At 40.2% G+C, this 23,441-nt stretch overlaps 2 protein-coding genes, 2 long non-coding RNA genes and 1 pseudogene across 4 annotated transcripts in view; 3 read left to right on the top strand and 2 right to left on the bottom strand.

The window, feature by feature from the left end:
* Positions 1-3,457, bottom strand: part of LOC124449438 — a 6,011-nt gene extending 2,554 nt beyond the window's left edge. Inside the window, exons 1-2 of the long non-coding RNA XR_006949396.1 lie at positions 3,383-3,457; positions 3,258-3,269 (exon numbers count right to left, since the gene is read on the bottom strand). This is a non-coding gene — a long non-coding RNA (uncharacterized LOC124449438). The remainder of the gene's footprint in view (positions 1-3,257; positions 3,270-3,382) is intronic.
* Positions 3,458-3,561: 104 nt separating this feature from the next.
* On the top strand, positions 3,562-4,714 carry LOC124449180. The gene is made up of 2 exons (XM_047000127.1): positions 3,562-3,693; positions 3,754-4,714. Exons 1-2 carry the CDS (start codon positions 3,562-3,564, stop codon positions 4,570-4,572), a joined length of 951 nt encoding a protein of 316 aa, XP_046856083.1. The 3' UTR covers positions 4,573-4,714.
* A 15-nt stretch (positions 4,715-4,729) lies between these two features.
* On the bottom strand, positions 4,730-6,013 carry LOC124449181 (putative nuclease HARBI1). Its single transcript, XM_047000128.1, has one exon. The coding sequence runs from the start codon at positions 6,011-6,013 to the stop codon at positions 4,730-4,732; it is 1,284 nt and encodes a 427-aa protein (XP_046856084.1).
* A 4,568-nt stretch (positions 6,014-10,581) lies between these two features.
* On the top strand, positions 10,582-11,517 carry LOC124449182 (annotated as a pseudogene).
* An 11,533-nt stretch (positions 11,518-23,050) lies between these two features.
* On the top strand, positions 23,051-23,390 carry LOC124448778. Its single transcript, XR_006949247.1, has 2 exons — positions 23,051-23,147; positions 23,219-23,390. It is a non-coding gene; the product is annotated as an uncharacterized LOC124448778 (long non-coding RNA).
* The last annotated feature ends 51 nt before the right edge of the window (positions 23,391-23,441 follow it).

Here is a 23,441-nt window from a genome sequence, read left to right on the forward strand (position 1 = left end):
TATTGTATACTTCTCTGTCCATGGTGACTAATCCGTTGCCTTTGTCTGGTTTTAACAATATAATGTTCTTATTATTCCTAATGTCCTTTAGTATGCAATGTTTCTTGAGATCAGATGGTGACGGAGTATATGAGGAAATGTAGCTGTGAGCAATGTGGATGAGTTCATTGTTTACGTGGATGTAATCTTCTTGGTTTTGGTGCTTGTTTTGTATAGTGTAATGGATCCGTTCAAATGTTGCGAGGATTTCAGTATCGTTGAGTCTTGGAGGTCTTATGGAGAAGTATAGTCCGTTCTTGAGTAGGTCGAGTTCATCAGGTTTTAGTTTATGTGAAGAGAGATTTGTGACGGTTTCTCTGTGCATGAAAGGTAGCGTTTTGTTGAGTGTGAGATTATTTAACTTTTTTCTGTGGTTACATAAGAGTGTGCTTATCTTTTTCGTAATAGTCTTAGCCAGAGCCTTTTCTAGAATGTACCAGTCGACTGTATTTAGTATTGCTTTGAGTTTCGATGATATCTTGTCCATATCATTCTCAAGTTTCCTCTTTTCTTTTGACCGTTTTAATACAGCAGAGTGAAGCAATCGCTTACCAATCGCATGGACATCCTGGGCATTGACATTTGGAAGACGGAAACAAATAAATTTTGGAAAAACTTCGAATGACTGACAATCCCTCAAGAAATTCACATCGAGATCGGCTTTGCGTTTCTAACTACGACGGACCAAACGTACTTTTTTACAGACGTTACGTAGATGATATTTTTTGTATATTTAACAATGAAAACGACGCCTCATTATTCCTTAATTATTTAAACCTACAACACACAAACATTACCTTTACAGTAGAAAAAGAACAGGACAATAAATTGCCTTCCTTAGACATACTTATCACTAAAGACACAACTTCAGACAAATGCATAACTTCCGTCTTTCACAAGAAAACTTACACCGGACTCTTAATGAACTTTTTAGTTATACACCACGTAATTATAAAGCAGGACTTATAAAAACTCTCCTTGAACGCATCCACAGAATCAACAATACAACAAACGACTGTAAAAATGACATAAACACACTAATTGAAACTTTAAAACACAATTCTTGTCCTGTCCATTTCATAGACAAAGTCATACAATCATTAAACGACAAAATACAATCAGACACACAAGCATCAGATGAACCTAACCAAAACAAACCAAACATATACTATTTCAAACTTCCTTACATTGGCTGATACTCACACACCACTCAACAAAAACTATGGAAGTTAACAAAACGCTTCTGTGTTGACTTAAAAATCAAATTGGTCTTCTCATGTTACAAAATAAAAAATCTTTTTAGTTTTAAAAACAGTATTCCATCTCTACTCAAATCTTGCGTGGTTTATGAATTTTCATGTGCGGGATGTAATTCTCGTTACGTTGGTGAGACAACTCGCTATCTCTCTACACGCATCAAAGAACACACACATTCCGACAAAAACTCACATATTTATAAACACCTTCACACTTCACCACATTGCAAATACAACCATTCATGTTTTTGCATCTTAGACACCGCCAACTCTCCTTTTCCTCTTAAACTGAAAGAAGCGCTCTACGTTAAAAAGCTCAAACCAGACCTCAACAAACAAATATACCACATTAATACAATATTTAACCTGTAATATAATATCTAACACTAATTCTGTAATTTATTACACTTAACGATAGTCACATACACATAAATATATATATCATGTAAATAGCATAATCACCTTCATTCTATGTACTGAAGATGGCATAAGCATGCTGAAACATGTTTACGATAAAAAACTCGTCGTTCATTTAAAATGTCTTGTAAATGTATATATTTTTTTAACATAAATTTAACTTCATAATATAACAATGGTATTATTTTTAAAAATGAAACATTTGATTTTTAGTAGCATATTCATTTATATACATTGTGTAATTAGAATTCATATCAACTCTAGGTTTGTATTGATTATAGTAAAAAACACAATCATGTCCACCAATATGTCCAACACGACAAGAAATATAACCATTTTTTCCAATTACTGAACATGGTTTTTGGTATAAAGTTTTCCCGTCATGTAATCTCCAAAAATTACGAATATAAAATTATAAAATATTATTAATTCTCAATTTATTTTTATTCTTTTTACGGCTTTTTTGGCACTTACTCTTTTTTGTTTCTTGCCTTTTTTATCATTTAATGTTATAGTAGTATACAGAGCGTTGCCGCTGGCGCACTTCACCTTGAGAAAGCGTCATTTCTGGCGCAACTCACAGTTTGAGAAGGAGTATACACAAGTCTAAGCACCCCAGCCCTAGTTCGAGTATGTGGTTCACATAGTAAGCACATAGTAAGCACATAGTAAGCACATATATCGGCACAAAAATCACAAGACAGCGAAGGCCAAACCCTGGATAACGGCAGGAGCCAAAGACGGCCGGCCCACCCCCCGCGCCTACGTGGCCGGCTGTCGGGGGTCTATTATTTAGAGAGATACTCTCATAGGGTATATCCAAACGTTCGACAGCCATGAGGCAGGGCAAGACCAAGTGTGTGTGGTATTTACCCGGAAAACTCACCACATGTGGGCTACGCTCCATAGGTGAATACTGCGGACTTCATATGAGGCGGTTAAGGGAAGGCGGGTGACTTCCACAACCATGTCGTACGTATGGCGTCGGAACACAGGCAGAAACTATCCTTTGTCAAGCCTGCGTTGCGGATAGGGTGCATCATAAGCTCGTTTATAAACAGAAACAAGCAAGAAAGAGATTTGCTAAAGTACTCGCCGAATTAATTTTGACATTTTGAATTAATTTCGATTTAGAGAATTATCTCGCGTAGTGTATAACGTTTGTGGGGAGAAACAAGCAAGAAAGAGATTTGCTAGAGTACTCGCCGAATTAAATATCGGCATTTGATTTTATTTCGATTTAGAGATTTATCTCGCGTAGGGTATAGAACTAAAATTTGCGACACTTGAGATGGATGTTATTGTTAAGGATCTTATACAATTATATAAACAAGGTGTGATCAGCGGAGACGCGATGCACGACTCTCTTGAGGCTCTTCAAACGCCCACGCCAAGAAATGTCACTCCGCCTATCCCCAAACCGCGCAAGCGCAGGCCTATCCCCAAGCCTTCAGCTATCATCTGAGAGCCTGGAAAATGCAGGTGCCGAAAGGGACACCCCTCCAAACGTGACTTGATGGTTTTCCTCAAAACGCCCAGCCCTACATCAAACGCAAACTCGATGAAGAGCTACTAGCTCTACGAGGAGTTAAGGCCCTGTCTACACGTATCCGGATAAATTTGAAAATGCAAAACTTTTTTTACGGTATTAAAAACTTCCGCGTCCACACGTATCGTTTTCGGATCGTTTTCGCCCGTCCACACGTATCCGGATAAATTTGACAACACTGATAAAATCCCATTTGAGCATGCGCTTCAGACAAGATGAGCCTGCAAATAACGTGTACGTATATGTGCTTTCTTGACACTTGACATTCTGCGCATTGCTATTAAATACAATTCAAAAATTATGTCAAACGCATTAGAAAATTCGTCCAAATCCAAGAAGAGCAAAACCGAAAACTTTGTGTGGACGGACGATGAAGTGGAGCTCCTTTTAAACGTTGTTCTTGAGTACAAAACTGCAAGAACTGCGGAGAATGTTGACTGGGAGACATGCCACTCTAAATATTCTGATATTTAGAATTTATTCCTCGCTCAGTATCCATCTGAACATGATGCAGCCCAAATTGAAAAAGAGTTTCCCCACCAGAATAATGAAGTCAATAAGTCAATTATTACTTCAAAACTAAAAGCTATCAGACTCAAATTCCGCGCTGCTGTTGATTGTGGTAAGAAAAGTGGGCATGGAAGAGTTGTGCTGATTTATTTCGAGGAATGTCAGGAAATATGGGGAGGCTCACCAGCTACGACTACAATGGCATCTGGAATAGAGACGCAAGAAATTCAACAAGAGTTTGACTCAAGTTTAATATGTCCCAGTCCCGCCAACTCTATTGGTACACCCATAGCTTCCTCAACATCCAGCAGCCCTCATACCGAAATACCTACTCTTGACGATGAAGAAAATGAACGAAACTGTGTTTCTGAACGAAGAGAATTTTTAAATTCTAAATTGAAGAATTATAGACAAAACAGATTAAAGAGAAAGTTATTAACAGACGAACAACTCCTGAATGCCATGCAAGAAGATCTTGAAATAAAAAAACATCTTCTTGAAAAGATGGACGAAGTGGATAAGCAGCAGGCTACCCAAATGAAGAAATTCTCGCAAAATATGGAACAACTTACTGGGTGTATTGTGGAAGGTTTTTCTATGCTTCGCCAAGTAATGCTGCATCCTCAACCATTACCTCCCCAATTTGCAACTCCGCTTACTGGTTACAACAGCAACTGGGACAGACCACAGGCTGCACAACCCATGAATATAAACAGTTGGAACAGACCACAGGCTGCACAACCCATGAATGTAGAAAATAGCACATTGCACTTTAGTCAGTTTACAAATGAAAATTTTTAATATAATATGCATTACTGAAATGAACATAGAGTGATATGTATATTTTATAAGGTTGTAGTTACTTAGTAACAAATATTGCATAGTGAGATGAAAATAGTTTGGGTTAAAATAAAAAATAGGTTTTGTTAAATCATTGTTCATTGAAGTTTTGGTTTGTCTATGGATCAAAGTACCTTGTCAATATCCTTCTGATTTTTTTACCTTCAGCTTCATTACAGTCAGTTCTGAATTTATTGTTGGCAATAACTGGCTGAAATTGTTTGTCATACTCGACAGAAGCAGTGACCTTTTCTTCTGCAATTCTTTCACCACTAATTTCACAAAAATTATGTAGTACAAAGCATGCATACACCACAAAAGGTAGCTCATCAAGATTAATATCCATTGGACGCTTTAAAGCTGCAAAACGAGCTTTGAGTCTACCAAAAGCACATTCAATAACCATCCTTGATTGGCACAAAGTCATACCGAAATACTGTTCCTGCTGATTAGACCCACCATTTGAATACTCCTTCATCAAGTACGGCATTAATGGATATGCAGGGTCGCCTAATATAAAAATAGGAACTGGATCTTCATCAGTTAAAATCTTGCGTTGACATGGTGGTATCTTGCCATTCTTCAACAATTGGTTTAGGCTGGAATTTGAAAACACCCTTGCATCATGCACACTTCCAGGCCATTTCACAACCACATCCATAAAACAGTATTTATGGTCACATATAGCTTGCACATTCAAACTGTAAGTACCTTTTCGGTTAATATAGTCAGTAGGATTTTGTCGTGGCTGCTTTATTGGAATGTGTGTTCCATCAATTGCACCCAAGCACTGTGGAAAACCATGTGCTCTGTAAAAATTGTTCACTTTTTCTTGCACATTCTCTTCAGTAAATGGCAATGTTACATACTTTGGTCCAAGGTGTATTGTTATTGCCTTGCATACCTTTCTCACAATTTTGGAAACGGTCTGTCGAGAAATTCCAAACGCATTTGCAGTCTTTCTCATATGACCTTCATCACTGAGATAATATAGTGTGATAGCAACTTGGGTCAACACATCAACAGGAAATCTCATGATAGTTTTTTCCCCTTGGATGTAGGGTCTTAATTCTTCGGCTAGTCTGTCAATGGAAACTCGAGACATTCTAAAATTTTCTCGCCATTCTTCTGGGACTACTAGTTCACGTATAAAACCGTTCCACCAAGCATTTGTTCTTCCAGGTCGAATCCAAAATCTTCGTTTTTTCCTTTGACGCTTCTTGCCTAACCGCTTGACAATCCCCCTTCCGGTACCAAGCAACGAAAGCTGACGAATAATATTCATACGATTTCGAATATATTCTCCGTGAGAATTCAACACCGCATTATAAAGCTGGACGCATGATATTATGCTTGAAATAAGGCAAATCAATATCGCAACAACCTTTCGTGTTTCCGCCATGTTTGACCAAATAATAGTTATACGTCATCGTTTCTGTATTTTTACGGTTTCACCCGTCCACACGAGACTAATTTTTTCCGTTTTCCAAAAATTCCACTCTGGACAGCGTTTTCAAAAGTATACGGTTTGTGTGGGCGTTTTATCCGGATACGTGTGGACGGAACGTACATCCGTAAAAAAAGTTTTGCGTTTTCAAATTTATCCGGATACGTGTAGACAGGGCCTAAGTTGCAGTTGGCTGTAGAGGTTGAGCTTCTGAAGGATGAAGCAAACGGTACTTCAAGCACCAGTGTTCCGGACAAAGCAGATCACGCTGCTACAGGCGCATTAGATTCCGCAAGCCCTACATGAAGCCATCCCAACAATCCTGTAGAGATTGAAAAAGTTCACTTGGGAAGGGTCTGAGTGGATAGTGGATCGTGTCAAAACACTCTGGCTTGACATCGCTCACTACCAGCCTTTACGTGGAGGCTCATACCTTCCTCTCCCCACCGCGGTCAAGAATAAGAAGGCGATCGTCAACGTGAAAAATAAAGACGACGACTGCCTCCGCTGGTCTCTAAGGGCTGCGCTGTTTCCTGCAGCCAAAGACCCGCAACGGCCGGGCAAGTATCTCACTGAAGACGGCCTTGAGTTTGCGGGAGTGAGCGCACCCACACCGCGCTCCCAGCTCAAACGAGTAGATCGTCAGAACGACCTTGCTATCAACGTGTATGGTTGGGAAGGCGGCGTCGTTCCTTGCCGTCTGAGCAAAGTAAAGAGAGCTCGCAAGACTGTGAATCTCTTCCTTGTCTCGGATTTGAAAAACCCCGAGAAACACCACTACACATGGATCAAGAACTTCAACTGCCTTCTCAACTAGAGTGGCCACCATCAGCTGCACTTCTGTGAGCATTGTCTTCACGGCTTCACCAGGCAGGATTTGCTGGAAGAGCATAAGCCTGAATGTCGAGGCATCAACCAGGCTGCGGTTGCCATCAGAATGCCAACCCCGGAAAAAAACGACAAAATCCGCTTTGAGAACTACCACAAGCAGCTCAAGATGATGAGATAAATCTCTAAATCCTGGAACTGCTCCAAGAAGAAGAGTGTAAGATCAAGATGGTGTTGGCTAACCCCAAGCCTATGCACATGACAGGAAAGGACTGGGGAGGCCACAAGAAAGCCACAAACTGCCACATGTGCGGCAAGCTCCTCGAAGGCGATTCCGTGCGAGACCACTGCCACATTACTGGCAAGTACCGAGGTGCGGCCCACAATGAGTGCAACCTGAATTTGCGGCTCAGCCCGAAGACGACAACCACACCGGTTGTCTTTCACTACCTGCGGGGCTTCGACAGCGACTTCATAATACAGACTATTGCAGAGACTGAAGGGAAGGGCACCTGCATCCCTAACAACGCTGAGAAATACATCTCGTTCAGTATCAGCCGCTTCGATTTATCAACAGCGCCCAGTTCATGCTCTCAAGCCTGGATGGCTTGGTGAAAGCCAGCGACCCGGGACGCTCTTCTTAAGCACACAGGGGTGGAGCTCGAGCTGCTCACCAACATATGCATGCATCTCGTCATCGAGAAGGGCCTGCATGGCGGCATCAGCATTGCCAGCAGGCGCTTCGCCAAGACCAACAACCCCAAGGTGCCAGACTACAATCCGGGGAAGCCCCAAAAATGGATCCCGTACTACGACGCCAACAACCTGTATGGCTAGGCGATGTCGCAGCTGCTGCCAACAGGCACGTTCGAGTGGGTCGCCCAACAGGATGCGAAAGCGGCCCTGATCCAGACTGTAGAGGCAGAGAAGGGCTACATTCTCTAAGTCGAACTGGAGTACCCAGAAGAGCTGCATGACGAGCACAATGCATATTCCTTAGCGCCGGAGCGCCTGAAGGTCGACAACGCGTGGATGTCCGATTACCAGCAAAATCTCCTCAAACAAATGTATGGGGGTGCGTCTCACGAGGTCGAAAAGCTGGTCCGCAATCTGCGCGACAAGACCCGATACGTCCTGCACTATCGGAATTTGCAGCTTGGCATGCGCCTGAGAAAGATCCACAGGGCACTCACTTCAATCAAAGCCCATGGATGGAGCCCTACATCCGGAAAAACACCGAACTCCTGAAGAAGGCAAAGAGTGACTTTGAAGTCAACCTCTACAAGCTGCTGAACAACAGCGCCTTTGCCAAGACGATGGAGAACCTCCGAAAGCGTGTCGATGTGAAGCTGCTCCGGCTAAGTGAGACCGAGAGACTCCGCAAACCTATTGCCAAGCCGACATTCAATCGGCATGTCATCTTTGGCGATGCGGGAGACCTCGCAGCCGTTCACATGAATAAAAGCAGTCTGCTGCTCAACCGGCCGGTCTTCATGGGCATAAGCGTTCTCGACCTCTCGAAGTATCTATTGTACGACTGGTACTACAACCATCTCAAGGTGCAGTAAGGGTCGTCAACAGAGCTCCTCTACACCGAAACCCACAGCCTTGTGCTGGAGATCCAGACTGAGGACGTCTACGCCGACATGAGGTGCAACGCCGGTCAGTACGACACCAGCAACTCTCTCAAAGACCATCCGCTGTTAAGTACAGCCAACAAGAAGGTGCTGGGGAAAATGAAGGACGAGTGCGCTGGAGCGCCTATCGCTGAGTTTGTGGGGCTCAAAGCCCAAGATGTACTCTATCCTGAAAGCCGATGGTCTGGAGGAGCGCAAAGCCAAAGGTGTTAAAAAGGCCGTCGTGAAAAAGCATATGCCCAGTACAAAGAGGCGCTCTTCAAAGCAAAGCGATTCTGCCAAGGTATGGATATGCTGCGCAGTCGCGGGCATCAGATCTTCGGCGAGCACGTCAACAAGACATCGTTGAGCCCGCTGGACACAAAGCGCTGGATCGCAGCCAATGGGATCTCTACCCTAGCATACGGGCATAGGGAAGCCGGTGTGCAGGTGAAGAAATGAATGCCTTCCGTAGAAGAGCTGCTCCACAGCTAAGCGCAAGGTATTACCTGACTGTTCAAGCTTCGCTTTCATAAAAGCATGACAGGACCCCATTGACTAAGCCGGCGGTGTTTCGGTCCCAAAGGGCACCACTTGGACCTCCCACCTCAACCGCAGCCCGCTTGACCTGGTGGGAGGTCACACTCCAGATAGGATCGGTCACTCCAAATAGGATCGGATATGCTTTTGACCACCCCACCCGTACGCAGCTGGAGACCGTTCTCACCCAAACTCAGGCCACCAAGCGGGTTGAGTATCGTCGTTCCGATGGCGCTGTGAGGAGAGTGGGACGCCCTCCTACGTGTATTACTCTGCAGGCGGAGAGGGGGGCCGACGGATGGTCTCCGCTTGGCCGGTTCTCAGCTCGAGTCAAGTGCTTTGCATGGGGATCGCGGCTGCTGTAAACCATGTTGCGACAGTCCGGCTGAAGGTAAACGATGTTGAGAAGACAACTTTCGAAGTGCGCAAGCCACGCGGGCAGGTTTCAGCCTTCACAGTTTTCGACTCTGCATTAGAGGTTGACGTGGGGGCCGTTATTGGGTTTTCTTCAACAAAAGCTACCATTGGTTTTATAGTGACATTGCTATTGGAGCAGTATGACCTCGTGTGAGCCCTCCACGCCCCCTTATTCACCTCCGGTGTCGACGGAGCCTGTCTATCCTACGCTACCTACTGCGAGCGATGCCTAAAATACGTATCGATTACAGAAGATATCAGAGGTTGAAGCTCACTTGCACACGGAAATGTAAGCCCGCCAAACGCTCTACAATAAGAACAAAAGAGCTGTGAACGGGTTAGACGGCGCGGGCAATGCCTGTCTGCTATCACTGTGGGCAGTACTGTTAGCGGCGTGGCCGTACTCAGTACTGTCGTCTTAACGCCTGTCAGGATCGCGCTCGAAGACCTAGCAGCTGTTTGCGGCACGGCCACTTTCGCTGGTCGGGTCGTGAGCCGCAGATTGGACAAGAAAGCTGAAAAACACGATCGCATTCGGACGTCCGCTGAGACCGTGCTCCAAACAATCTCGCTGATCACGAGCCAAGCGCTTCGATATGGGAACTGCAGCGAAAGTGAGTACCAGCTCGTTTTGGACGAAGCAGAGTGCTTCGCTTCGTTGAAAGACGAAATTAGAAGCCAGACAAAGAGAGCTCTCCGCAAACAGACGCGAGAGCTAGAAGCACAGCTCGGGCGCATGGACGCTCTGAAAAAAATCCAGCGTCAAGTGGCAGATGGCGATTCACGCTAGGCATAAACTTTGTGCGCCATTGACAGTGTTGCATCATGTTGGTGTGCTAGAAACTCTTGACCCTATTAACTGTGCCATAAGACGGAGATACGCTATACAAAGGCGGGTGTGGAATGTGGGGAAACCAAATCATCTCTGGCACATTGACTCCAATCACAAACTCATCACTTGGAGGTTTGTCCTGCATGGTTGCATCGACGGCTATAGCAGAACTATTATTTATTTGAAATGCTTCACGAACAATCTTGCGCATACTTTTTTGCAATGTTTTGTCAATGGTGCAAAAAGATTTGGGATTCCATCTCGCGTACGTGGCGATAGGGGGGGTGGAAAATGTACACGTTGCACGATTTATGATAGCTAATAGTGGTATAAACAGAGGAAGCTTCATAGCCGGACGCAGCGTGCATAACCAAAGAATTGAGCGTCTTTGGGCGGAGGTGAATAGAGTGAGTTCCTCCTATTATAAAGTTCTATTCTAATTTATGGAGGAAAGCGAGCTTCTTGATGCGCAGGATGAAATCGATTTGTATGCTCTGCACCATGTTTACATTCCTGCAATACAAGCCTCGCTCAATGAGTTTATCAACCAATGGAATCATCATGGACTTCGAACTATGCGGAGTATGTCGCCCCTAGCACTATGGTGTTCTGAGCTTAATGAAACTGATTTAACAGACGTAAATATCGATGATGTTAATATTTATGGCATTGATCCTGATGGCGCGGTAGGTGATATCGAAACGGACAATATGGTTGTTGTCCCTGAAAGTTCAATTGAGTTGACCGAACATCATGTCAATGAAATACGCCGCCTTGTTCCGGAACCTTTAGACGATAACGGCAATCACGGAATTCACCACTACCTCACAGTTCGTCAATATTTGCAAAATCATTTTCATGACGAATTAGTCATCACGGATAGAGAAGTATACAATAGCTCGTGTTTAAAAATTATTAGCGATAAATCCAAGTTTAAATTACTAGACAAAAACCCCAAACTCTCTAGAGAAGCTAAACTACAGCGCCTTCTTAGGAAACTCAAAAAACATGGCTCTATTGACAACAACACCTACTCCAACATGTTTCCTTCAGGCTCACAACCAGCAAGGTTCTATGGCCTCCCTAAACTCCATAAACACATAGACCACAGCACACCACCTCCACTAAGACCAATAGTCTCTTCCATCAACTCTTACAACTACAAACTATCGAAATACTTATGCTCGTTGCTTAGCCCTTTAGTTCCCAACGATTACACCACTTAAAGACTCTTTCACTTTCGTCAACGAACTAAACAACCAAGACATCAACAGCAAATATATCGTTTCCTTTGATGTTGAGAGTCTCTTTACTAACATTCCACTAACTGAAACAATAGACATCGCACTCGACTTATTATTTACACAACAACCCAACTTTCACATCAACAGATATGACTTAAAACAATTGTTCAACATCGCTACATCACAAACCCACTTTCTCTATAACGAACACTTTTATGACCAGACCGACGGGGTGGCAATGGGTTCTCCACTGGCACCAGTACTTGCCAATCTCTTCATGGGCTATTATGAAAAGAATTGGTTCACTAACCACGACGGACCAAACGTACTTTTTTACAGACGTTACGTAGATGATATTTTTTGTATATTTAACAACGAAAACGATGCCTCATTATTCCTTAATTATTTAAACCTACAACACACAAACATTACCTTTACAGTAGAAAAAGAACAGGACAATAAATTGCCTTATTTAGACATACTTATCACTAAAGACACAGAATAGAAACGTAACAGAAGGGCCACTGTCGTCGGAACCTTTGAAGATTTTGTTGTCAACTTTGCCGCCATGTTGGCAGCAAAATAACTCCAGCAAGTTCGTAATAGAAAATATAGTAATGAGAAACAGTTCGGCGCGTCCTTGACAATTATATGGCTATTCCATTTCTGCTTTGTGTATGCCATCACGAGCAATGTCAAAGAAGGTAATTTTGACAACTTAGGTCGAATCGCATCGTTAGAATACGCGTTTTGGAATGCACACTCGTATGAGGTGCCAAATTGGACTTTATTCTAAACTTACAATACTACATAACATACTAAAATTATACATGGCAAACTTTATATACTTCGAGACAAATCTAAAAAATATATGCGAAACTTGCTGTAGGACATTCTAAACTTTTCATATACGTTCGAAACTTCTTGTATCGTATCGTCAAAATTTATAGCCTATGCCGAAGTTTCATGCAGCGTTCCAATTTTCATATACGGTATGGCGAACTTTTTACATTGTGTTCCAATTTTTACGGTGGCCCACAAGGGACATGCAACTTACATAATGCAGATGACGCAAAAACGGCTGTCATCAATCAATAAGTATATTTTTTTCAAATGACTCGTGCTACTGCAAATAAAGACAACTGCTGAAAAAGAAAGTTTTCTGCTGCAATTTAGTTCGGTTGCTGCTATATAAACTTAAGTCTGTTGCTGCAAATTAAGTCGGTTGCTGCAAGTTCAGTCTGTTGCTGCAAATTAAGTCGGTTGCTGCAAGTTAAAGTGGTACTATGACGAAAATTTTGCCTCTCGTTTTTTTTTCATAGATTAATAGTGTATGTAAAAAAATCTCTTCTGGCGAAATTTTAGCGCAATGAATTTCATGCTGCTCAAGTTAAGTAGCGATAAAACTTGAACTTTAAGAGCCGCCATTAAAATGCGCCATATTTGAATTTTCAAAAAGGAAGGTGCTTGTGACGTCATAGTCTTGACTCGCGGCTGTTTACAATATAACACTATATACAAATAGAGATTTAAAAGGTTGTAAAACTCAATTTTTTTAACATGCCTTCAACCTCCTGTGTCGTGCGAGATTGCAGTAATAAGTCTGATAGAAGTACAGGCATTTCATTACATAAAACCCCAAACGACGAGTCTTTGAGAAGAATTTGGCTTAAATTTGTTCAGACGAAGCGCGCAAACTTTAATCCGAGTTCGCGCGAAATTCGATTTATGATTTGTTCGAATCACTTCTCGGATGATTGTTTTGAGCGTTTATTCCATTTGGGTGGTATGACTAGACGGCTCAAACCTGGTACCGTACCTACTATTTGGAAGAAATCACAAACACCAACAACGTCAAGAGAGCGGCGTCAGGTTTGCACAAGTTGCAATTATTATATACTTACACACATTGCAGATGATAAATTTTCACAATTTGAGAGAAGCAATGATACATCCAGGCAAACTTTCAATATATAATATACATTTATACTAAGGTTTTAAAGGAAATACAAAATGAAGTGTCTGTATCATGCGATGACCTTTGGTCTTTAAACCTAACGAAGCTGCTTGAAGAACAAATTCGTTCAGGCAAACTTCGTTAAAGCCAGGGTGATCCAAAATGCATTTCCTTTCATCGATTTCGAACTGATACATTTTACCACGGCATTGCTCTATTTCCATGCAGCATCGGCACTCTTGAGGGTTGACAACAAGATCCAACGAACAATGGCCACATTCACACCTTTAATATTGGCCAAATTGTATGTTTCCATAAAGTTATCATAGCTAACGGCAGACGATTCAGATCAAAGTAACACACTAAGAATGACATCGTACCATGAAGTAACATCAACACGGGCATCAAAACGATCTTGCAGCATGTCTTCAACCCGCCGTTCTTCTGCGACTGTAGCTTCGTACTCAGCAATTTCATCGGGCGAAGCAAGCGGTTCAATATTATCGACAAATGCAAAATTTGCGAATTAGATTCGTTCGAATTTGCCATCACAAATTCCGATGAAGAAATCGATGCGTTTGTCTCGATCGAAGACTCAGAGAGCGAGCTAGATCTCGATGAATTTGACATTTTTTTGCTCTATTTATGTATTACTTTGTATACTTTCCAATGTGCGCTTCTTGCCGTGTTAAGACTATGACGTCACAGACCTTTGCTGATTGCAAATACTCAAAATGGCCGATTCTAATGGCGGACATGAAAATTAGACATTTTGAATGTTCATAACTCCCTCGTTATATTATTATTTTTGCTTACATTTTACGAAAGCAATAATTGATATGTGTTTAAACTATTGAATGCTAAAATCGATGATTTTTTAACGTTAAGTTTTCGTCATAGAACCACTTTAAGTCTGTTACTGCAAGTTAAGTCTGTTGCTGCAAATTAAGTCGGTTCATGCAAAATAAATGTACTTTAGCAAATATATCATGAAGTATTACCATAACTAAGTTAAAGTTGAATCATTGAATAAGTAAAGAACATCAACATCCAAAAGCGTTTTAATATTATTTGTTATACTTGTTAATGTACTGCCACATTTGTGGAGGTGTGAATCCCGAAGGGGCAAAATTTTGCTGCCATTGCGGAAAGGAGCAACAAAAGGTGAAGAATAGTGGTAACAGTGATGGGATTTCAATTTCCAGTAACAGTGTCAGAGGACTCAGTGCACACCTTACTACGTCTACCCCGCCACAAGGCTTAAACAAAGCTCATTCGGGCGAGAAAAAGGTATTGACATTTACGGAATACAAAAAGCGAAAGTGCGAGATTAGATCTTCGTTTTTATCAAAATCAAAGAAGAGTGTGGATGAGAAACATGTGATACAAATAGGTTTAATGAAATATGATGGAAAGACAAAGAAACTCAAGCCAGCTCGTGGCCGTTTAGCGCTTGAAATCTCAGCCAGTGCTTCATCATCAGTAATTTTAAATGCAGCAATTGAAAAGTATAGTGCTTTTGAGCGGTCATTTGTCAAAGATTGTGAGTATGCACTCCTTTACCCTGATGGTTCTGAAGTTGTTAATATTCCTGGAACTTCGGATCCATTTGTCTTGAGTCAGTACAAAAAGGCTTCAGGAAAATCCTACTCAAGGATAACAATGTTCATGGCGACAAGAAAAGATGTTCTTTTTGATTCTTTGCCTAAGGCAGAAGACTTTATATCAGACACTGACTCTGACGATTCTTTTTTGAATGAAGGGGCTTGTAGGTATGGAAACAGTAGCACTTCATGTTTCATCAATACATCATTTGACAACAATAAAGAAACTTGTTTTATTGACTTATCAAAGGATTCTTCTAATCATTCTACCAATACATCTGCAATAATGAATAATCCTACATTTGATGAATCATCCAAACAAGGCTTAACTTTTCCTGCACAAATATACAATGGATTGGCATCTACTCCTTCATTTGATGACTTTTCTAAACCTGACATAAACTTGCATGCGGAAGCAGATGATGGATTGGCATCAGCAGCTACTAGTTCAGCTATACAGTGTCCAATATGCTTCTTGCCATTTTCAGTGAAAGATATTGCTGAACATGCTGACATATGTAATAGCTGGTTACTTGATGACACTTCTCATAAGAAAGACACAGTACTTAACAATATTGAGAGCTCTGTAAAAGATGTTTTTGAGCTATCATTATTATCAGAAAAACAAGCACACAAAAGTCCAGAGGAGATAAAATCTGTGTTGAAAGAGTCTATAAAACGTATGAATAATAATATTTTGAAGCAAGACAGAGTCAGAATAAATGTTCGAAGAAAGTTTCTATGGATCGACTTTAAACAAGCACGTCTTACAAAGATCAAACCTGATGACAACTTAAAGGTTGTGTTTATTGGCGAATGTGCCATTGATGATGGAGGATGATGGAGGACCAAAAAGAGAGTTCTTCACAGGTAAACTTGATGTTTTTTCATATTTAACCTCCAAAATCACTGTAAAAACAGTGGTGTTTAAAATTATTTATGTTCATTAATGTTGTTTTTGTAGAATTGTTAGAAGCAGGAAAAAGGAAGTTAATGTCTCGTGGATTTCCCAATGATTCTACAATGGCACTGATGGCTAATGACTTCCGACTACTTGGTGAGGCTATGGTTATGTCTGTCATACAGGGTGGTCCAGCTCCAAATTTCTTAAATGAAAGTATATTCCAATATATTGCAAAGCAAGATTTATCAGCAGAAAATTGTCAAAATGAGGCATTTAAATCAGCAGCTATTAAGGTATGAAGTATTTTAGATGATGACCTAACCTTATTGATTTTTTTCATTCTTATGTTTATTTTTATTGCATAAAGTTCTGTTTTATGTTCTGTATTAGAGAAAGTGAAATTGCTCTTTTTTGTATTTTAGTTATCATCCTGTATAACAGATGATGTACTTCATGAAACCATATTGGCAGATGAGATATTAGATGTTTTGCAGAATGTTGGATACACCGGTGTGCCTCAAAAAGAAAGCATCAAATCATCCAAAGACATAGTGCAGTATGTGTAATTTTTTTATTCTGCTAATATTTTTTTATCTAAAATTGCTTTTAAAAGTACTTCATCTTAGTATTAATGTATCAATATACTTTCAATAGTATGAAGAACAACAAAGCACCAGGAGAAGATCAGGTTGTGATTGAAATGCTAAAAGCGGGAGGCGAAGTGGTCAGATCGAAGCTGAGGACGCTCTTCAATAGAGTGATGACTGAAGAAATAGTGCCAAATGGGTGGAAAAATGCCATCATCACACTCATATTTAAGAAGGAGACAAAAAACCTGCAAACTACAGACCAATCAGCTTACTCTCTCAAGTCTACAAACTCTTCATGAAGATCTTGAAAAATAGATTAAACAACACCCTTAGTGACCACCAACCACCAGAACAAGCAGCCTACAGAAGAGGTCATTCCACCATCGACCATCTGCAGTCAGTTGTGCAAATACTCGAGAAAACCAATGAGTATAAAATACCCATCCACATGGCATTTGTAGACTAAAAAGCCTTTGACTCCATCCAGCATAAGGCTGTCTTTGAGGCGCTAAAACAGCACAGCGTACAGGAAAAGTACATCAACATCTTAAAAGAAACATATAATGGAAGCACAGCTCAGATTCGAACTGAATCAACTAGCCGAAAAATCAAGATCATGAAGGAGTGAGGCAAGGAGACACCTTGTCACCAGTGATGTTTACAGCAGCGCTGGAAGAAATATTCAGTAGAATGGAAGTTGAAGTGGGAATTAACATCAATGGAGAGAGGATGAACAACCTGAGATTTGCAGATGATATCATCTTATTTGCTGAAAAGGAAGAACACCTCAGCAAACTTTGAACGATCTGAACGAAGAAGGGAGGAAAGATGGAATGAAAATGAACAAAAAGAAGACAAAGATCATGTGCAATGAAATAGCAAAGAAAAGGAGAAGAAAAGGAATATCGATTGATGGAGAACGGCTGGAAGAGGTTGAAGAGTACAAGTATTTGGGAAGACTACTAACACCAGGAAATGAGATGGCGAGAGAAATAGATGAGAGAATAACATCAGCTTGGAAGAGATTTGGACAGTACAGCATGTTCATGAGAGATCAAAGAATGCCCATGTGTCTCAAAAGGAAGATCATGGACACTGTCATATACCAGCAATGACTTATGGACAGAGACGTGGGCACTTACCAACCATCAAAGAGAGAAACTGGCAATCACCCAAAGAAGTATGGAAAGATCAATGCTCGGTGTCACGAGGAGAGATAAGATCCGGAATGAAGACCTGAGAGCAAGAACAAAAGTGAAGGATGTCATCGAGAAAGTTAATAAAGCCAAAGGAAAGTGGGCAGGACATCTAGCCCGAAAGAAAAATCATGAATGGGCAAAGAAAACAACCGAATGGACCCCGTGGGACAAGAAAAGAGGCAAGGGAAGACCAAAAAGGAGATGGAGAGATGACATCGAGCAGAGAGCGGGCAGCATGTGGACCCAGAGAGCCCAAGACCGTAAAGAGTGGAGAAAGATGTGGAGGCCATCCGCCAGCAGTGGCGTGACAGGCTGATGATGATGATGATGATGATACTTTCAATTGGCATCGTGTAAAAAATCAAAGTAACCTTCATTCTCACACACCCCTGGGAGTGGCTACTGGCAAACACTCCTGCTACATAATCATAGCATGATAGTCATAACTACATCAGGAGTTGAAAATGACGAATTTTTTTGCAAAATTGTTTACTCTCCACTCTTGCACAAATGGGTTGCTAGCTTAGTGTGTGCTGCTCACTTAGAGGAAAATAACCCCTTTTTATTTGCCTATGCTCACAGGCATTAATTGCTTTTGATTTGTTCTTTTTCACTAGATCTATTTCTATAAAAGATCAAATCTCTAACAGCGTAGCCCAGCTGCAACAACTTCAAGAAGGCTTGTCTAACTGTAATCTTCTTGACGCGATAAGAAAACAGCCACATGTATGGAAGGCAGTGTTTGTGCCGAGTGATATTTTCAAGTTTACTGCTGATGAGTTTCTTGACCATCTGCAACCTCAATATAGTAGCTCTCAAGCTTTGAAGATGAATGAAGTGGATACCTTTAAATTCTTCAATGATGTAATAGAAAAGTTTGAAGATTGTAAGGATACTAATATAAGCACATTAATTCTATACAATAAGGCTTACATAAACAGTGCAGGAACACAATATGTATAGTGCACATATAAATTGTATTCTAGAGTAAAAATAAGATATTCCACAGCATGTTTCATCCGTGCAGAAGTTGCTAAGCTTAAAGGATAACAAAATAAGTTTAATGGTGATGTTATAGATCCATTTCGATGTTTTGAAGACAAAAATTTACCAAATTCGGAGTGCATCGATCTACGCTTTCATTACCAAAACTCTGCAACACAACAATCAGCTCATTAACAAATGAAGTTGCACTGTTATATGTGCGGTGCAATTTTATTTCAACATCTACAGCGTGTGTTATAAGCTATGTTTTTGCCGCTGAGGTAATAATGTTAATGCATTTCAGGTTTGCAAAATTTAACAATGACAGATTTCCTGCAATGGTGCAGTGGCTCCAAGGAAGTACCGCCGTTAGGTTTTCCCAATAAGTTCAATGTTGCTTTCATCCATGGTTGCAAAGATTGCTGCAAATGTAGACCATCTACGTCAACATGTGACTTGCTGGTGAAGTTACCTGTTCATATAGCTTCGGAATGTGAAATGGAAGAATTAATGGTTTCTGCCATTGGGGATTCGTGTGATTTTGGACTTATCTGAAAAGCAGATCTGACAATTGAAACTAATACTTTAATCGACTTGTTCATTGCGAAATCGTTTTGTTGATGTTATGGTTATTCGCTTACACTCTAGTGTGTTATGAGAAGCGTACGTAAACAACATTTACAGCAAAAGTCAAACGTCGTGCCTGGTTTGTCCATGACGTGAAACTCATGTTTTTTTTGTCGATTTTCCCGTTAACATTTAATCCTTATCATTGGCAGCTTCTACTAAGCATTGAAATAGTGCTAATGCTTCAGTTGCATTATTTGGAAGACGTAGTCCTTTTATTTCCATTACATGTTCGAAATACTCTTTGTAGTCATTTAGTCCTTCTTTCATCTCACATTCTTCCTCCATTTCGTTAATTTTGTCTGTTGGCACTTGGACAATGTAGTCAGCTCCACCAGTTAATTCTGGTAAAAAGTAAAGAAGATTTGGCACGCCAGGTATCGTATCATATCGCGAACGTCGGATATAGTGAGTGTTCCAGTGGTCAATTATATCATTGAGTTCATTTTGTAGCACAGATTGGAAACAAAACCAGAGGCACTCCATGTGAATTAAGTTTCCAAGAAGAACAACCCCATCGTGAACTAGACCTTTAAAAAAATTAATCCACCAGTTGCTTCGACTACGACGAAAGTACGACCACCAATTTTCTATCCTCTGGTTTGCGTGAGAAGAACCATAGTGATGAGCATTCTCTCCTGCCAAGTCATCTGTCCCATTATCTCTAAAATAACATTGCATTGAAGCCACCAATCCATTCTCTGTGCCACAGTCACTCCATAATAGAAGTGGACATCCGAGGTTTTCTTTTACACTTTTAAGAAAAAGATTTGCAGGCACTTTCGGGTCGTTGTTGGATTTTACCACTTCAAGCCAAATTATCCGTCGGCTGTAACCATCTATAGCCCCATGAATAGGGAATCAATAGGGCTTTAATTTGTCATAGCCTGTAATAATTAGCAATGGTGTGATTAATATGAAATAAAACATTATGTTATGTTTTATAACCAATCGAAACAGGCAAACCAAATAAATCAACGTAGCCATCTTTTGTACTTTAGTAAATTTCAATTTTGCCTACCGTCCATGTGCCAGCAAAAGTTTGGACCGTATGATCGATATACTCGTCGTTGGAGACAGTGAGTTTTCCTTTGCTGGACACCTTGTGGATCAATTTCCTTCATTATTAATGCCACTTTTTTACGTGAAACGTATACGTGGAATCGACGACGCAGGGTATGCCAGATTGTTCGATATCCTGACAAGCTTCCAGCATCATTTATTAGCTGACGAATAGTTTCTTTTAGCCTATCGTCATCAATACAATCATCATTTTTTCGTTTTTTGAAACCATATTCTCTGAATTTTCTTTTTAAAGTTCTACAACACATTTTTACGGCATGATGCTTGTCTAGAAGTTAGACTATTTCGTTGTATTTATATCCTGAATAAAAATAATTTTTTATTAAAGTCCTTAAAGCGTTTTCAGCAGCATACGACAATTGCAAATCGCAGCCGCAGATTAATTTGCAGCAACAGACTTAACTTGCAGCAACAGACTTAACTTGTAGCAACCGACTTAATTTGCAGCAACAGACTTAACTTGCAGCAACTGACTTAATTTGCAGCAACAGACTTAAGTTTATATTGCAGCAGCCGAACTAAATTGCAGCAGAAAACTTTCTTTTTCAGCAGTTGTCTTTATTTGCAGTAGCACGAGTCATTTGAAAAAAATATACTTATTGATTGATGACATAGCCGTATTTGCGTCATCTGCCTTATGTAAGTTGCATTGTCCCTTGTGGGCGGGCCACCGTAAATTTTCATATACGGTATGGCGAACTTTTTACATCGTGTTTCATAATGCTTTGCGATCCCACTCTGGATTTTATGGTTAGCACTATTTGCCACCCAGCAAACCGCCCTTTACTTTGAAATATAATATTTTACACAATCGGAAATAAATTAAAGATGGCGGCTAATGGGAAAGAACCAAAAGCTAAAAGGAAACCATGCATGCACTGGTGCTAGGTCGTTTTGAGATGGCGAGTAATTTTATATTTTTATAATACAGTTTTTAATATCAACGTATGAAAATATTTACAGATAAATATTGCAGTATAAATTTTCATGCAACCACCTTAAGTTATAAACTTATAATCCAGGCTGGAAAATATGTCGTTTTTCGACGATTGTGTAAAATATTATATTGTGTAAAATATTATATTTCAAAGTAAAGGGCGGTTTGCTGGGTGGAAAATAGTGCTAACCGGATTTTATATGAATTTAAATATACTAGTGCCCAGGTCCCAGGTTTTTAGAGAAGTCTAATGTTGTGATTTTGACGCCGCCATATTGACAACATGTTTGCATTCTACATCGTGCTATCTCGACTTTAAACTTAATAATTCAATCAAAATAAACTCTCACTACATGGTTGAAAATACCGGAAACTTTCCATCTGCTTTATCAAATCTTGCTCAGGAGGCGAGTAATCTTCTGGATAATTTCGATGATAGAAATACTTTGACAATTGAACGTCGTCTGATAGAATCAAATTCTCAGGCAACTTTGACTCAGGAAGATGGGGAAATATTGGAGGAAATTCTTTGCCCGTAACTTCTCTACCCCTAAATCGACCAAGTCTTCCGTCCAACAGACTGAGTCAATCCATTTCAAACTGCCCAAATTCAAACACAAATAATATTGCAATAACACGTGGGCAAAGAAGCAGTGCAGATGTACCCGCTGCTGTTCGACGGTCATTTCCAACACTTTCATCAACTACTTCATCAAAGAAAATCAAAAGACCACCATCAAAAAAGATAAAGAAACATTGTATTGTTCACAAAGATCTTGTCCTACTTCCATCTTCCACATCTCAATCACCAACTCATCAAACAAGATGTCAGCTTGAAAATAGAGGATTTGTAGTACATGGATGCCCAATTGACAAGACTTGGGAACAGTTTGAACTCAAAAACAAAATATATGGATGGTTTCCTATCTTAGAAGAAAATAATATTGATATTGACTTTGTCAAATCTTGTTATGGTCAAATTGTCACTCAAAACTGGCAGGAGGTGTTCAATTCACTTCTGTTCGAGTTTTAAGCCTTTCCGGACAAGGAAGTATTTATATAAGACCAAAAGAGGATCTTCCCGATGATGATGAAGGTACATTTAGTCCAGGAACAGAAACATTTTCTGAAACATCTTTGGATATGCCAAGCTCTTTAGATTTCAGTCAAGAGCAAGTTTTCAATAACAATGAGCCATGCTCTTCATCTATAACAAGTAATAAAGGGAGTGAAGCTACATTAAGAGAAATGTTCCCAAACAAGGATGATGATGTGTTGCGTCATGCTTTAGAAGTAAGTGGGACTGTAGATAGAGCAGCTTTGGCACTTTCTTCAAACAGCAACGAGCAATTATTATCAATTAATGAAGATACTGATGATGAAGTTCTTATTCAAGGTGTCTCTTCTTTGTCTGAAGAGGAGACGTTAAATTCTATACTTAAAGATCTTTCAAAAAAACTATGTAAAGAAAAAGAAAAATTAAAGTTGAAGAGGAGGACATTTTTAGTGATGCAATGTCCTATTATAAAGATCCCAATTTTGACGAAAAGAAACCATTGAGACTTATTTACAAAGGACAACCAGAAGTTGATACTGGAGGGGTTGCCAGGCAGTTTTTTACAAATTTGCTCATAGTCCGGAGTATAAGACCTAGCATTGTTCAAATTCATGAAGAAAGTCTCAAATTCACTATTTTGCATTGGTTTATCAATGAAATTAAAATAGAGGTGAGACCCCAGCAAAATACCTTTTTGTTTCCAAGAAAATTATCAATAAATTTTGCCATATATTTTAATAGTAAAGGCACAGGGATCCCATTTCAAATAAAAAGAAAATCGACAAAACAATTTAGTTCTCATCGCATTTATATCCTCTTGGAAGTAAGTATTATTAAGCGATATATAATTCGTATAAATTGTCATTTATACCAGTAAATTTCACATACTTTCAATAAAAAAATGAGAAGAATATTTGGGATTTCTTGATTTATTGGTGTTATTAAATTTTACAAGAGCATGAAA

Source organism: Xenia sp. Carnegie-2017, unplaced genomic scaffold (genome assembly GCF_021976095.1).
Source record: "Xenia sp. Carnegie-2017 unplaced genomic scaffold, XeniaSp_v1 HiC_scaffold_23, whole genome shotgun sequence".
NCBI lineage: Eukaryota > Metazoa > Cnidaria > Anthozoa > Malacalcyonacea > Xeniidae > Xenia > Xenia sp. Carnegie-2017.